General features: G+C 44.0%; 1 protein-coding gene across 1 annotated transcript in view; it reads right to left on the reverse strand.

Moving 5' to 3' along the window:
• The window catches only part of spock3 (SPARC (osteonectin), cwcv and kazal like domains proteoglycan 3), a 26,024-nt gene extending 11,766 nt beyond the window's left edge, over positions 1-14,258 (reverse strand). Inside the window, exons 1-3 of the mRNA XM_080721005.1 lie at positions 14,197-14,258; positions 13,920-14,042; positions 1,705-1,744 (exon numbers count right to left, since the gene is read on the reverse strand). Of these exons, the coding sequence (XP_080577131.1) occupies positions 1,705-1,744; positions 13,920-14,042 (163 nt within the window). The 5' untranslated portion in view covers positions 14,197-14,258. The remainder of the gene's footprint in view (positions 1-1,704; positions 1,745-13,919; positions 14,043-14,196) is intronic.
• Positions 14,259-15,027: the final 769 nt, after the last annotated feature.

Genomic DNA, 15,027 nt, shown 5'->3' on the forward strand with positions numbered 1-15,027 from the left:
CGAAAACAAGGTCAATAAAATAGGAAAAAGCCTTGGCAGTTAATCTACATTAGTTATGGCACAACTATGGCAGTCTAAGTGTTAATTAACCACTTGAACCCCAGCATCCCTATTCAGGGAAGAACATTAGCCAAAAATAGCTGATCTACAAGCCCACAACGCATCACAATGCATCACACTGTGAGCTGGTAGATTTGGTACAGGGGGAGAAAGAGCTCAGGTCCGTTTGACTAAGATTAGAGGGTTTAAGACAAGTGGTTAACTGATGATATGAGAGAATTGGATAGCTGTGCAGCAGAGCAGTGAGTGTGTGTGCCTGTGCATGTGGTGGCACATGCACGCATGTTTGTGTTTTCTAGCCTCTCTACATTAATACTGCCTCTTTCTCTGTACTTAATCAGTAATACGGTTAAGGAAAAAAACAGATGGAAGTGATTATCGAGGCAGCATCTGACCTCGGATCAGACCAGATTGAATGCTACGTCTATATACTGTATTACTATGTGTGCAATAACACACACACACACAGTCCTCCATCTGAAGTGGCATCAGATCACACAGGCCCAGTGCCATATCTGGCTTTGCAGGTGAGTGCTGATTTTAGACCACGAAGTCTGAGGTTGAGGAAGTGACCGGTGCTTGTCAAATCTAGCCATCCATGTGTATCTGATCCCTGGTCAGTGTTGAGCAGGGTTCCTGTGTTCAAGCGCCGACGCTTTGGCTCTCCCCAGAACAGTTTGTGAGTGACCTCTGCTGTAAAGAAGACTTACTGTAATCTCTGAGCAGCTTTGGCAGATTATCCTGCCTCCATCTTTCAACGCACTCTCTAATGCTATTGTTATTGTGTGTGTGTGTGTGTGTGTGTGTGTGTGTGCGTGTGTGTGTGTGTGTGTGTGTGTGTGTGTGTGTGTGTGTGTGTGTGTGTGTGTGTGTGTCTGTGTGTGTGTGTGTGTGTGTGTGTGTGTGTGTGTGTGTGTGTGTGTGTGTGTGTGTGTGTGTGAGAGAGAGAGAGAGTGTGTGTGATCCTGTTACGTGATGCTACAGTGAATAAGTTCACGTCAGGTGTTTGTGTACATAGTATGACTATGTATAGATACTGCTGTAAGCTCCACTATGTCTACTTACTAGAATAAATTAGACGAGAAACAGAAGAGAGAAAATAAATACATGGATATAAAAGCTGCTTTTAAGATGGCATCTTTAACACCTATCAACAGACTGACATCTATCAACACACTAACATGTATGTGTAATATATGTAGATCTCTATCCTTTTCAGGCCGCGACCCCAAGAATAATCATATTTTAACTGGGGATTGTGAAAATAGCAGATCTACATGCTCAGTGAGCTCAGTGAGGAATTAAAAAGTCTGTAAATTGTCACTTGGCACAGAAATGTGCAGATACTCTGTATACACTTAAACTTTATGTTGGTTTGCTTACTATTGAGTGAGAAAACAACAGTGCACATGAAGTTAATCATCTGGGGACCCCCCAAAATTATTTGGGGACGCCCCTGGGGGTCCCGACCCACAGGTTGAGAACCACTGACTTAAAACACCCTATTCTTAGTAAAATGGACCACTCTTTCTGTTTAACATTTGTATTTTTTATTTGCTCCATAAACAGAAAGCAATGCATAATTGAAGGGATTCTTAGTTAATTGCACAGAGCAATTACCTCCTTCGCTCTCATTCAACCCACCTTGATCGAAGGGCTTGGTTGGAATCCATGTTCCAGGCTCCTGAAAATAAAGGTTTTTAGACATTTTTGATTAGCAGAGAAGTGTTCCAAATAAAAACGTATGACAAGAAATATACAACAGAGACAGCATCCTAAATAGTCATATACGAACCTCCACTTCCTTCACGAGAAAGCATTAACAAGAGAGCAAATAGAAGATTAATGTTGTTAACGTTTGTTTGGGGGTTTATGGAAACATCAAGAAAGAGGATTGTGATTAATTGGTTTAAATGTCCCTATTGAAATGGAAAATGCAATTTCTGCCACAGACATACAAAATGAGTAGACAAGCACACAATTAGCTAGCCCTAAATGACCATTACAGGCCTGGGTCCATCTGGTTCCATTCGAAGACTCTCAGAGTTATGGGGGTCCTTGGAAATAAAGCGTTTGAGAAGGCTCATAAATATTCAGAAGAAAATCTGGAGACCCAAAATCTAGAATTTGCCACGGATAAGGCCAAGTCTTGTACGGTGTACTACCGTACGTTGACCGCATGTCAAGTGTACGGATATATTTATGACCCCTGAATCAGTCTGACTCCCTGTCGGTATGCATGCCACTTTTCCCACAAATCTGGCCACCGGTGGGTGCTGAAGATGCCAAAACAAACTCTGGTTGAAGTAAACTCCACAAATGAAAGGTGAATCGCTATGCTGCTCAACTATGCACACTTCTATGTTGCTTTGTGGCGATAACAAGTGACAGCCACAACTCGCACATCTATCTCTCTCTTTCTCTCTGTGCGTGAGTGTGTGAGTACATGCATGCGTGCGTGTCCTTTCACATTCCTTGGTTCACCATATTGCTACTGTACGTTTTCTTCATTTAAAGTGTCAAAATGAAATCACTTAGCATTTAACACCTATTTACCACAGCAGAAGACAACACTTTGTGTGTGTGTGTGTGTGTGTGTGTGTGTGTGTGTGTGTGTGTGTGTGTGTGTGTGTGTGTGCGTGCGTGCGTGCGTGCGTGCGTGCGTGCGTGCGTGCGTGTGCGCACGTGTGTGTGTATTGCACACCTGCCTTGGCGGAGCGTGAGTATGTGTATTTGTGTTTACAGTACAGTACACCTTATTTTTAGAAGTGTGACATCAGTGGATTAATTGTCAGGGAGTCTTTCTAGCTCTCTCTCCTTCCCTCTCTGTCTTTCCCTCTCTAAAGGCTCGAACACACTGCCCGACTTTTTGAGCCGATTATGCTGTCGCCGACCATTTTTGGTGCTCGCCATTTTTGGCGCTCGCCGTCAAAAACGGCGATCTGCCGCAAGATCGGGCTTTGCGCGCCAAGGTTTTGCTCCTTGTGTGTGAAAAGCACTGCGAGAAGATCTGGCCGCGATTATAGCGCTCATGAATAGGCTATAGACCTTTATTCCGAGGGTAAATTCAGGTGTCTTATTGGTAGAAATATTGCTGTTAAATAATAGTCTGTTCCATCATAATAATATAGATGCTGTTTCATAGCAATATAAAACCAACGCATCTCACCTCAATAAAACCACGCAGCAGCACGGCTGGTGTTATTATGAAAACATCTTACAGGTGTGTGTGTGTGTGTGTGTGTGTGTGTGTGTGTGTGTGTGTGTGTGTGTGTGTGTGTGTGTGCGTGCGCGCGCACACGTGCGGTGAGAGACGGAAAATCATTCGCGCCCTGATCGCTCCCGTGCACAATTAGAATAAAAACAAATGTAATAGGCCTATTGGCTATGTATCGGGGATGCATCCTGGTGAAATATCTGTCAGTGTGCGATCCCTTGTCGGTGATCAATCTCATAGTGTGAAAACCACAACGATATTATGACAGCCGATTTCAAGAAAGTCACTTGTGTAGTGTGAAATACTCGACCACGCAATATCGTACAGTGTGTTCAAGCCTTTAGGTGAGGGAGTGGGATACTTCGTATATTATAATACGGCATAAAGTAAGGCAAGGTAACGCTTCATTATCACCAATTTGATTTAGATGAAGAAATAAATCTATGGAACACACAGTGGTGTCACAGTGGTGTCAACATCCTCGTCCTCAACGTCAGGATGACCAAGGAGCTGAGCTCTACTTCAGGTAGCAGAGAAGAGAGCATAGCATCATCTGCACTGATGGCATCATAGTGGAAAGAGTCAGCGACTTTAAGTTCCTCACTCAAATCACAGAGGACTTGGCGAAAAGGGCCCAAAAAAACCCCTCTGTTCTGCCTCAGGTAGCAGAGGAATGTCAGCATCCTCAGGACATCAAACAGCAGCACCATCTGCGTTAGAGCATCTCAAACCTTGCCTGTGTTTAAATTACGTTTGAAAATTCACTCCTTGGATTTCGATGATTCAGACTGAGAGTTGCTGTTTCCGTACTACTGTATGTTTTTTTCCCCCTGTCTATTGTTTATTGTTTCACTCTTAGTTATCTTATTTGTTTACTGAGTGTACAGCGCTTTGGTTCAACGCTGCTGTTTTAAATGTGCTCTATAAATGAAGTGGCTTGGGTTGGGTCGAGATGCCTGGTATGGGAACAGTACCGCCCTCGAACCATCAAGGCACATCACATCGTTAAGAAGTGCACTTCCTTCTCTCCAAGACATATAGCAGGGGTCTTCAACGTTTTCAGTCCAAGGACCCCTTAGTTGAGAGAGAGAGATGAAGCAGGGACCACCAAAACTTTTCATAGATTCCATATAGTTTCATCGTTTGACAGCACAATCATCAGTGTATTTTGGATTCATGTCAATTTGTGTTTTCAGATATTTAACCACTTGAGCCGTCATTACCTAATAAACCTGACCTTTCACTCTGTACTTAGTCTGGTCTTTTTCCCCTCTACACCACACCGAAAATAGCCAAGCTTCAAGCTCCTTGCGTGAGGCGTTGTGGCTACAGTTCTCAGAATATGGACACTAGGGTTCAAGTTGTTAATATAAAAAGGAGTGGAAGATTTGGAGGACCCCCTGTAGTAACTCTGAGGACACCCTAGGTGTCCCGGACCCCCTGTTGAAGACCCCTGACATACAGTATATACGGTGCATAGCCACGACTAAGAGGGCCAACAAAGACCACCCAAGCCCAGGGGAGGCCTTAGCTATGTTTCACCAGTTTCAATTGAAACGGGCTTCAGCCACCAGGGGGCCTCCAAGAGCTAGCCAGCAAGCCTTGTTCAACTTGCAACACACGTATAACACTTTTTAATGATCATATAACCTTGTTAATATAACGCCATTTAGGTCAATGCTATAACATTATGTAGTGTAATATATAAATAGCAGGCAGTCATTGACTATAAGTCAACTTCTGTGTGCGATTGTTGCGTGGCTACTGTGGCCAGGGTGTGCTGGCGGTGGCGTGGGGGGGCCTCATCAATAGCTCTTGAAACGGGCCTCCAGATTACTAAGGCCGCCCCTGCCCAAGCCACAATCAGTTCACTCTTCTGCCTCACAGTAGGCTTTACCAGTTTCTGACTAAGCCATCAGGTTGCAGTTCAGGCACTGAGCCGTGCCACACGTCTCTACATCTTCACCCAAATACCTACTTTATGTGACATACTGTGTATACCTACAGTACCTGCTGCACTTTTGACCGTAACCTGTTCTCTCTGTCTTTTTACAGCCACTATTTTCACCCACTGGTACACTGACCTGTCACACACTTTATGTGTGAGACAGTAGATACATCCTTGGAAATGTTATGTATATTTGACATTTTGTGATACTTGATATGCTGCACAAGAGACTGCAGAACACTGTCTGTCACACTTAATGCATATCTGAATTTATATATATATACCCATTCAGTGGAAGGAGCCCATATACTGAAGGATAGAAAAAGTTATACTGTAGCTATAAGGAGGACACTTTTGTTCCTGTTTTGGACAACTGCCTTCCAGCGCTGCAAGCTGAGTTGACTGAATAATGAGAGAATTGCATTATGGGGGACAAGCCCTCTCCATGGTCAAAACCATGTAAGTCCCTGCGGACTGACTCCTTAATGGAATGAACGCACACGTGTGCATGTACACGCACCCCCACGCACGCAGGCACGCAGGCACACACACACACACACACACACACACACACACACACACACACACACACACACACACACACACACACACACACACACACACACACACACACACACACACACACACACATCTATCTAAACAAATTCCCAAATGCATCATTCAGTGCTCCTTAAATCTGACTGTAATGTAATGCATGCACACACCAGAAACATGGACATCACTGACTACCACTGAAAGCCTAATGGCTTCTTGAGTACAGCCTAAAACAACTCCAAAATCTACACCACTTCATCTCACTTGCTTGCTCTGTGCACAGGTGACGCACACACGCACACGCGCACGCGCACGCACACACACACACACACACACACACACACACACACACACACACACACACACACACACACACTTGCACGCACAAACACATGCAGGGCGTAGCTTAGCGATATGGTCGAGTGGCTTCAACCTTTGTGGACATTCTATTGTTTCTTTATCTAGCCACAGTTTATCATAGATCAGTGTGTGTGTGCCCACGAATGTGTATACAGATACGTATGTTCAAGTACGTCCATGTATGTATTAGGGATGCACGTCGCACAATATTGATATTCCGATAACATGGATAGATCGTGTTTTATGTGGCTGTGCACACATAAAACACAAAGGAATTGCAGAAATAGCTGATCCACATGCTTGTACAATGCTATTTTTATATATTTTTTGGAAATCCTTTTTACATTTTTTTTTTTTTTTTTTTTTGAAGAAAGACAGACGGCAGGTTGAAAGTGGTCAACTTCAACCCCCTTTTGCTTTGTTATTCCGGTTCTGTGGTACCTTTGTTTGCCAACCAAAGAAAGCTATTTATCGTAGCTATTCATTATTTGACGCTGCCGGTCATGCAAACGTATAGATTACATACTGTATATGCGTGCACACTCACACGAACACATTCACAAAGAAGTCATCTGGAGCTAAAATAGCCCATAGCTCTGTACCTTCTCTATTCCCTTTTCCCTTTTCACCCTTCAGAACACAAACAGTACAGGACAGATGGATAGACCGGCACAAACCCACCAACAGAAGGAGAGGAGAGGAGAGGAGAGGAGAGGAGAGGAGAGGAGAGGAGAGGAGAGGAGAGGAGGTTAATCACAGTGGTGGAATCAATCCAAATTGGACTGGTCTAAAGAAGTCATTAATTTAGCTTAATACCTTACAAGTAATGCCTCTCTGACTCTTTGTCAACATTTCACCACAGTTTATCTTTGTGCAATACATGTAAATCTCTCTCTTTTTTTACTCTGCTGTGCTGTGGGGCTAGCCGAGGTCTAGTGAGCAGGTCAGAATGTGAGTGCTGCGATGGCATCAGTGCAACAGAGTAACAGACTAGCAGAGCATACCGCCACTGTCGGGCAGAAACCTCGTATCTCCAAGTTTCAAATGTGTAGGTTTTTTTGATAAAGTAAAGCCCTGCTTCATCATACAAGGCCGTCACGCAAGACTAGTGAAAACAGCAGATCTACAAGCACACAACGCCTCGCGATGCGAGGCGTTGTGTGCTTGTAGATCGGCTGTTTTCACTAGTTTAGTACATTTTTTAGATGACAAATCCAAAACGAACGGTTTTGGATATACAAGGTTTCCATCCGACAACGACGATACCCTAGGCCTTCTCAGCCACCTAACATCATTGGCCAGAAGCCTTCTGTAGTGCACTTTCGGGAGAACCATTTATGGCTGTTTGAAAAAAAAGGGAGTGCTAGCCACATGCATCAAATCCAAATCAAGATATAGGCTAGATATCCAAGCACATTTGACGTGTGCCAGTCGCTCTGTGACTGACCATATCAGATGTAAATCCAAGGAGACAGCAATTAGATTGATTAAAGATTAGATGGAGCTTTTAGCTACTGTGCAAACACAGCAATTGTTGAAAATCTAACAGGGAATCTGAGGTTTACAGTCAATGCACTCAGAATGCACTCCCATACATCTCCATCTCTGTCTCCTGTGTTATTGGCCATATTCACATGCTGGCCATTTTACTCTTATCTTATGCTTGGGGCTATCGTACACAATGGCTTATCCACTTATTTCCTACTCTCAGAAAATGTATGACCATCTGATATCTCTAAGAATATCTGGTTTTAAAAGATAAACTTCTCTTCCCTCTGGGCATGCAAAACACGTTTTAACTCTATCTATTGTAATCTATAAACAAAAAGTGATATAAAGTAGACATAGTCGCCTCATGAAATGCATTCTGGATAGCAGGATTTTCAAACAACAAGGCAATTTCATGCCAAGATATTAAGTATCATTTATGGTTATTCATTTTGTTACAAAAGAGATCCATGCTTCGACATGTTTTTATAGCCTAAATGTAACTTCTTATGAATTCAATCATAATAATGATTTGAGGCATTTTGTTCAAAACGGCTCAATCCTACAAACTTTGGAAGCCAATCTTAGCCAATCAGGATGCAATATGCAAAATCGGACAGATCTGTGTCGATCACATGACTGTCGAGATACTGCCTACCGATTTGTAGGATTTTTGGACAAAATCTGTAAGAGTAGTGCACAGAAATGTGTTTTGCGAACATCGGCCACTAGGTGGCGCTAGAAAATGCCCATTTGAAAAATTTAGGGCAGAGGTTCTAGATTGGCATGCAGGGAATGTGTGTGCTCACTTTGGCAGCGTCCGGGCCAACGACGACTGAGATTAGGTGTTCACAAACTGCGAGGACGCACGCACGGACGGACGCACGGACGGACACACGGACGGAGGGGAAAACATACTCTCCCTCAGCCTTCGGCTGGTGGAGACAATAATAATAATAATGATAATACAATTGAAATGTATTTGCAGATGAGCATCAGTAAACTACCAGTAAGACGCCTAAGGGCAAAAAGCGACCTCGCTCGCGCCATGTCTTGGCCAACTGGACAATGGGATTTGGTTCCCCTGGCATCACAGTGATTATATATTGGCATTCACAGGTATGGGTTTAATATAGATGACATCAGGGATCTCCATATATGAGCATAAAAGGGATTTGGTTCCAGAGCGTGAGAGTCAATCAACAAAAAAGCGTTACCCGTCGGGACGGACAGATACGGTCAAGATGTGACGGTTCTGATAGTAAACCGTGACCTTCGGTCGCAATAATGGTCATAAATAGGCACCGAGTACACAAGGACAGAACTGAAACAGGAACTTGTCCATGTCTGGTCAGCTTCTCTCTATAAATCACATCTTTCCAATGGAAACGGGAACTAAACAATGACATTCACATGTTTCGTGCACACATGTACCCACCACTGAATGTGGCTTGTGCTGCAGTTCGGGTGTGCAATGTCTGGCCTCAAGGTTAAAACACAAAGACGTGAACACATTCAGCTCAACACCCAACATTCCACTGACTAGTTCCATGTGTCTCTCTCTCTCTCTCCCCCTCTGTCGCTTTGTGCTAGACAGGTAAAGTGTCTTCTCATTGCCATGTGTGATATTTATAGAGCCCTCTATTGTATTAACTCAGTCCCTCAGCTCTCTCATGTCTCCAGCTCTCCTCTTTCCTTTTGATCTTTCTCTCTCACACTTTCTCTTTTTGTGTGACACTCTCTCTCACCAGGGGTGTCACACCAAGTTCTGGGCCCTGGGTACAAGGATTCAATCACATTTTGTGCTTTAACTATTGAAAAATAGAAGATATACAAGCTCACAAGCTGCGAGCTTGTATATCTGCTATTTTTGAAAAATCGTGAACATGTGTGCGGAGTCTGAATATTTAAAATCCTTCTAAGGTTTTTTTAAAAAACCTATGTTTCTATATCAGTGGTTATCAAACTTTTTCATGTGAGGGACCCCCAAAATGATGTATTTGGCCAAAGACCCCCAACTCAAAATATTTAGTTCCAGGGACCCCCCCCCCCAGAAGCAACATTTGAGTTACAAATGTTTGCTTAAAAAATACATATCTTCAACGATTTGCACACATGACTTTTCAAAAATAGCAGATCTACAAGCTCGCTGTGAGCTTGTATATCTGCTATTTTTCAATAGCTAATTAAGGCCCCTCCACCTTGGGCCCTAGTAACTCAGTCCCACTTACCCCCCCCCCCCCCCCCCCCCTTGTGACGCCCCTGTCTCTCTCTGTGTCTCTCTCTCTCTCTCTCTCTCTCTCTGGATCTCTCACGGTTATCTCAAAGACACAGAGTTCATTCCACCTTAATCAGCAGAGTGCACAATCACATTTCCTGTCTAATGTTTGGGTCCTGACTACATTAATTTGCATAATCCAGATCCTGTTCAACAATGTGGCCTAAGGTGTGTCACATGGGCCCACCCACGCGGGCTGATGGGTTCATGTGTTGATGTGTTTGCTTGGGACCAGGTGTGCGACGGGAGGGGAACGGAGACTGTTGTGAGAGTTAGGAATCATCAAATAATTACACTAATATAAACCCATTAAGGCCTGAGGCCGATTTGACAAAGGCTGTCTAAATCAGTAGTTCTCACACCTTTGTCAAGATTTTTCAAATATGTTCAAAAATAGCAGATGTACAAGCTCACAGCGAGGCATGAAGTGACGTGCCAACACCAAACATCTATGACACGTCTGCTTTCCCTGTTATAATGGATTAATATGAATAAATATTATTAAATTAATAAATACACTTCTTTTTACGAAACAAAAAATATTATATCTCAGTTGAGTTCTCTCTCTCTCTCTCTCTCTCTCTCTCTCTCTCTCTCTCTCACCTTTGTAACTCTGACATCATACATCAAAGACAGACAAATGGGGAAAATCTGCACTTGGCACGAAGGTAACACTCATTAAAACTGATATCAAAGGAAACGGTATTGTTATCGCTACTGTGTTCGCTGTTGTTTTCATGGAAGTTGGACTCGGTACATTGTGCAGAAGGCAGAACAGAGTCGAAACACAGTTTCCTGTTTTGAGCGTGTGTGTGTGTGTGTGTGTGTGTGTGTGTGTGTGTGTGTGTGTGTGTGTGTGTGTGCGAGCGCTCGTGGATGTGTCTTTACTGGTAGTTGTGTGTTGTGTAGACCCATTAAATCTGTGGTTACAGGGCAGGCAGGATATCCTGTGTGTCTCAGAGAGACGCCCAGCTGAAAGACCTGAAACCTGAGTGTTAAAGCTTCAATCCATAACCTTTGGAGTGAATAAAGGGTGATTTTAATGTATGGCAGAGCAGTGGCTCCCAACCTATTCTGGGTCCATTTGAGGATTCTAGAACGCTCACCCATCTGACCACTCAACACGGCAGCCGAAAGGCGTGCAATTTCAGAGCATTGTTTTAACGATCAATCAATCGATTGTGTTACGGCTGCGATCAATGGAACCAACATAGTATTAAGTTCCTATTTATTTATCACAATGAACACATTTTTTTAAAGAGAAAAATACCCCCCCCCCCCCCCCCCCCCACACACACATTTATTCATTTAGTAGATATTAATGTTACATTATTAAAATCTTGTTTGTGTTTTGCCAATTATTTGGGGGCCCACTTGAAATACCCTCGCAGCCCCGGGCCACAGTTTGAGAATCACTGCAGCAGTTATAATACTATAGACGTAAGTACCACCGGGGTGGTTGGAGGCAGGGGCGTCACAAGGGGTAGGAAAGTGGGACTGAGTTACTAGGGCCCAAGGTGGAGGGGCCCTAGTAACTTTAGCTATTGAAAAATAGCAGATATACAAGCTCACTGTAGATCTGCTATTTTTGAAAAGTCGTGCCTGGTCCCTGGAACTAAATATTTTGAGATGGGGGTCCGTGGCCAAATTCATATCATTTTGGGGGTCATTCACATGAAAAAAGTTTGAGCAGCATCACTGACATGGAAACATAGGTTTCTTGCACACATTTTCACAATTTTTCAAAAATAGCAGATCTACAAGCTCGCAGCGAGCTTGTATATCTGCTATTTTTCAATAGTTAACATTCATGGGGGGCCCACAGTGAATCCTTATACCCAGGGCCCAGAATTTGGTGTGACGCCCCTGGTTGGAGGTGGTCCCCCTGCCCTTCTATTGAGATATTTAGAAATGTAATGTTCAGGAAGGACCACTACTGATTGACTGAGGTACTGCTTATTGCAAATACCGTAGTTGTTTGTTGTTTTGTTTGTTGGTATTCCATTATTTTTGATGTAAAGCCTTCTTGGGTTCATGAAAGGCGCTATATGAATTCAAGCTATTGTTATTATTATTACCAGTAAGACGCCTTAGGGTGACAAGCGGCGGTCACGCCATGTCTTGGCCATCTGGCCAGTGATGTATATCGGACCAGTTACCCATATATGGAGATCCATGTACTGTATATGGAGATATGCTGTGAGACCCCAAACATGCTTACTCAGTTATTCATTATGGAAAATCCTATGACATCTATCACATCTAACATCATACATAAAATCCCTTTTATGCCCATACATGGAGATCCCTGTTTGAACCAGCCACACAGATATGGGCTGTCTTCCTCCATATATGGGCATTCCCATATGAAGTCCTGTTAGATATGGGCTTAATATTGATGACATCAGGGATCTCCATATATGGGCATAGAGTGGTTCCCATGACATCACAACATACAATCCCTTTTATGCCCAATTGCCCATACATGGAGATCCCTGTCTGAACCAGCCACACCACAGTGATGTCACCTGTTCATGCCCATATATGGAGATCCCTGCTCTGAGTATCTGAGACATTTCTGTGCTGATGTGGGAGACCCGGGTTCGGATCCCGGGACCGACATGAATCTTCCGGATGAATTGTTTAGATTCACACTCAGGGTTTTACTGCGTTTTATACACATCACGTACAGACACATAATGGCCCGATTCTACATGATATTCTGTAATTATACCTTTGCATGATGAAATACCATTACATAAATGCCTTATTTAGACATGAATTATAGTTGCTGGCAGTATAGTGGCAATTGCTGGTGTACACAACACCTCCAAGTTAACTTTCATTCCTTTGTTCCTCTAAACTGTGATTCATATGGAGACGATGTTTTGTTATGTTTTTGTTATTACATATATGTACATATAGTAGGCCTATGTATATTGTTTACACATATAACCTACTCAATTTATATGAAATATAAAAGTCAGACAATTAAAAAAGCTGTCTTTTTGGAGGTAATGTATGTGGACATTGGTTATGAATATTTCATGATTGTGGCAACCAAACAGGTGGCTAGAAAAGATCAGAGGCGGTACAGTATATGCACTGACAGGTCCGTGGCAGAGCTTACATGCTGAGTGCTCTTATATAAACACGTCAGGCTAATTGTGGCTGACCACACACCTGAAGCCAAGCCAGCCCAATGACTGCAACACCAAGACAAACCAGTGGGAGACATTCTGTATGCAGGCACACAGGCAAATACATACACACCTTCATCATGTGTGTGTACACACACACACACACACACACACACACGCACGCACGCACGCACGCACGCACACACACACACACACACACACACACACACACACACACACACACACACACACACACACACAGCACATTGTGTACACCCACACTGCATATACAGTAGTAGTAGGCTATATAGGCAAGGCATAGGTAGGCCAATGTAGACCTGTGTATAACCACTATCTTCCCATTCTGACAAATATTTCCATGACACGATTTCTTAACCTGGTTTTTGCCCCTCTATTGTTTTACATTACCATTCTAATCGCTGGGTTTGCTTGGTAGCTATAGTTGCAGGTATAGGCTAAGTGCATCAGTGGCTGGCTGATCTATGCCTCAGATCGAGCATTGTGCATGCAGTTAGCAACTGTTCATTTATTTGTATTTTAATGCTATATTGAGGCCTTGCCTTGGCTATACCTCCTGTCCCCTTTACTGTTGCAGACTCTGCAATCATAACCACATTGACAAGGATCATCTCTGTCTCAGTGTGTGGAGAGGACGAGGAACCTGTGACAAGCTACATAACGGCGCATTAAGACCCGTGATGCGCCGCTTGAACACAACAAGAAAACGAAACGCGCGTGATCATTCAGCAGCCCAACACCAATCATGGTCAAAAGTAGAGGTAGGAATGAGACAAGATGATGATGACAAAAAGGAGGGCTCGCTGAGGTGATGTGAATGGAATGTGCACTTACATCTCGGAATTTATCCCATCTCCCCGCCAGCCACTTATCATCCAAGAAATTGCCGTTCTCGGTACGAGCGGAGACCTGTCCAAAGGCGACGGCGCACACACATAGCAGGGCGACGCTCAGCATCTGCAAGCACACACAACAAAAACAGAACCGGGGACAGCGAATCACACGGGGGATCGTTACCGCAGACCGACGGCACAGCAACAACAACACACTACATCAATTTCCAATGCGATCGTCTTGAATGGAAGCGACCCAATGATGTTCCCTTTCATACCTTGTCTCTGTGCTCTCTGTCGCATGAAGCTCTTCCGACTGTCTGTGCTCGCTACCGTTTTCTGTCACTGATAATAGCTCTCTCTCTCTCTCTCTCTCTCTCTCTCTCTCTCTCTCTCTCTCTCTCTCTCTCTCTCTCTCCTGCTCTGCGCCCCCTCCCCTCCGCACCGGCTTCTCTGAGAGCGCAGCAAGGCGTGAACGCGCATGGTGCCGCGCACGGCCTCTACGCTTTCTCCTTTCTATTTTTTTCCCACCTCCTTTCTTCAATCCAGTGCTGCGGACAAGACGCTCATGAATGCACGCTGTGTGAGATGCATTACATTAGCGGGGAGCGTTATCAGACCACCGCAAACAGTGTTTCATTGCGATAAGGGGTCTATGAGGAGTCTGTGGTGACATATTGCGAGCGTGCGCGCGCGTATACATGAGGGGTGTTCTGTGCGCGCGTGTGTTGTCCTACTGTGCCTTTCCTGTTTTCCTCCATTTTTGATTTGATTACAGGAATCACATGGCAGCGGTTCAGGCCTGTCTGCACAGTAACCTACACAAAAGAGTCGTGAGAGAGTGTAACTTCGCATTCCAGGCAAAGGTTAGCTCAGGACTGTAAATTGATGCCTGGAGATAACATGGTTTCCATAAGAAATGCACTTAATAGGCCCACTGTGGATGATTTGTGGAGGCTGGGGGTGGAACCACTCTCTTTTGAATTAGCTCTGAAGGCCGGGGGCCACAGAAAGCACAAACATATTCCTCAGCCTATATGGTGACCAGTGGCGTCAGTTCAGAAAAAGCAAAGGTATGGCAACATGACTGGTGTCTTGCACACGCACGA

Source organism: Nannobrachium achirus (assembly GCF_963921795.1).
Source record: "Nannobrachium achirus genome assembly, chromosome: 3".
Lineage (NCBI taxonomy): Eukaryota > Metazoa > Chordata > Actinopteri > Myctophiformes > Myctophidae > Nannobrachium > Nannobrachium achirus.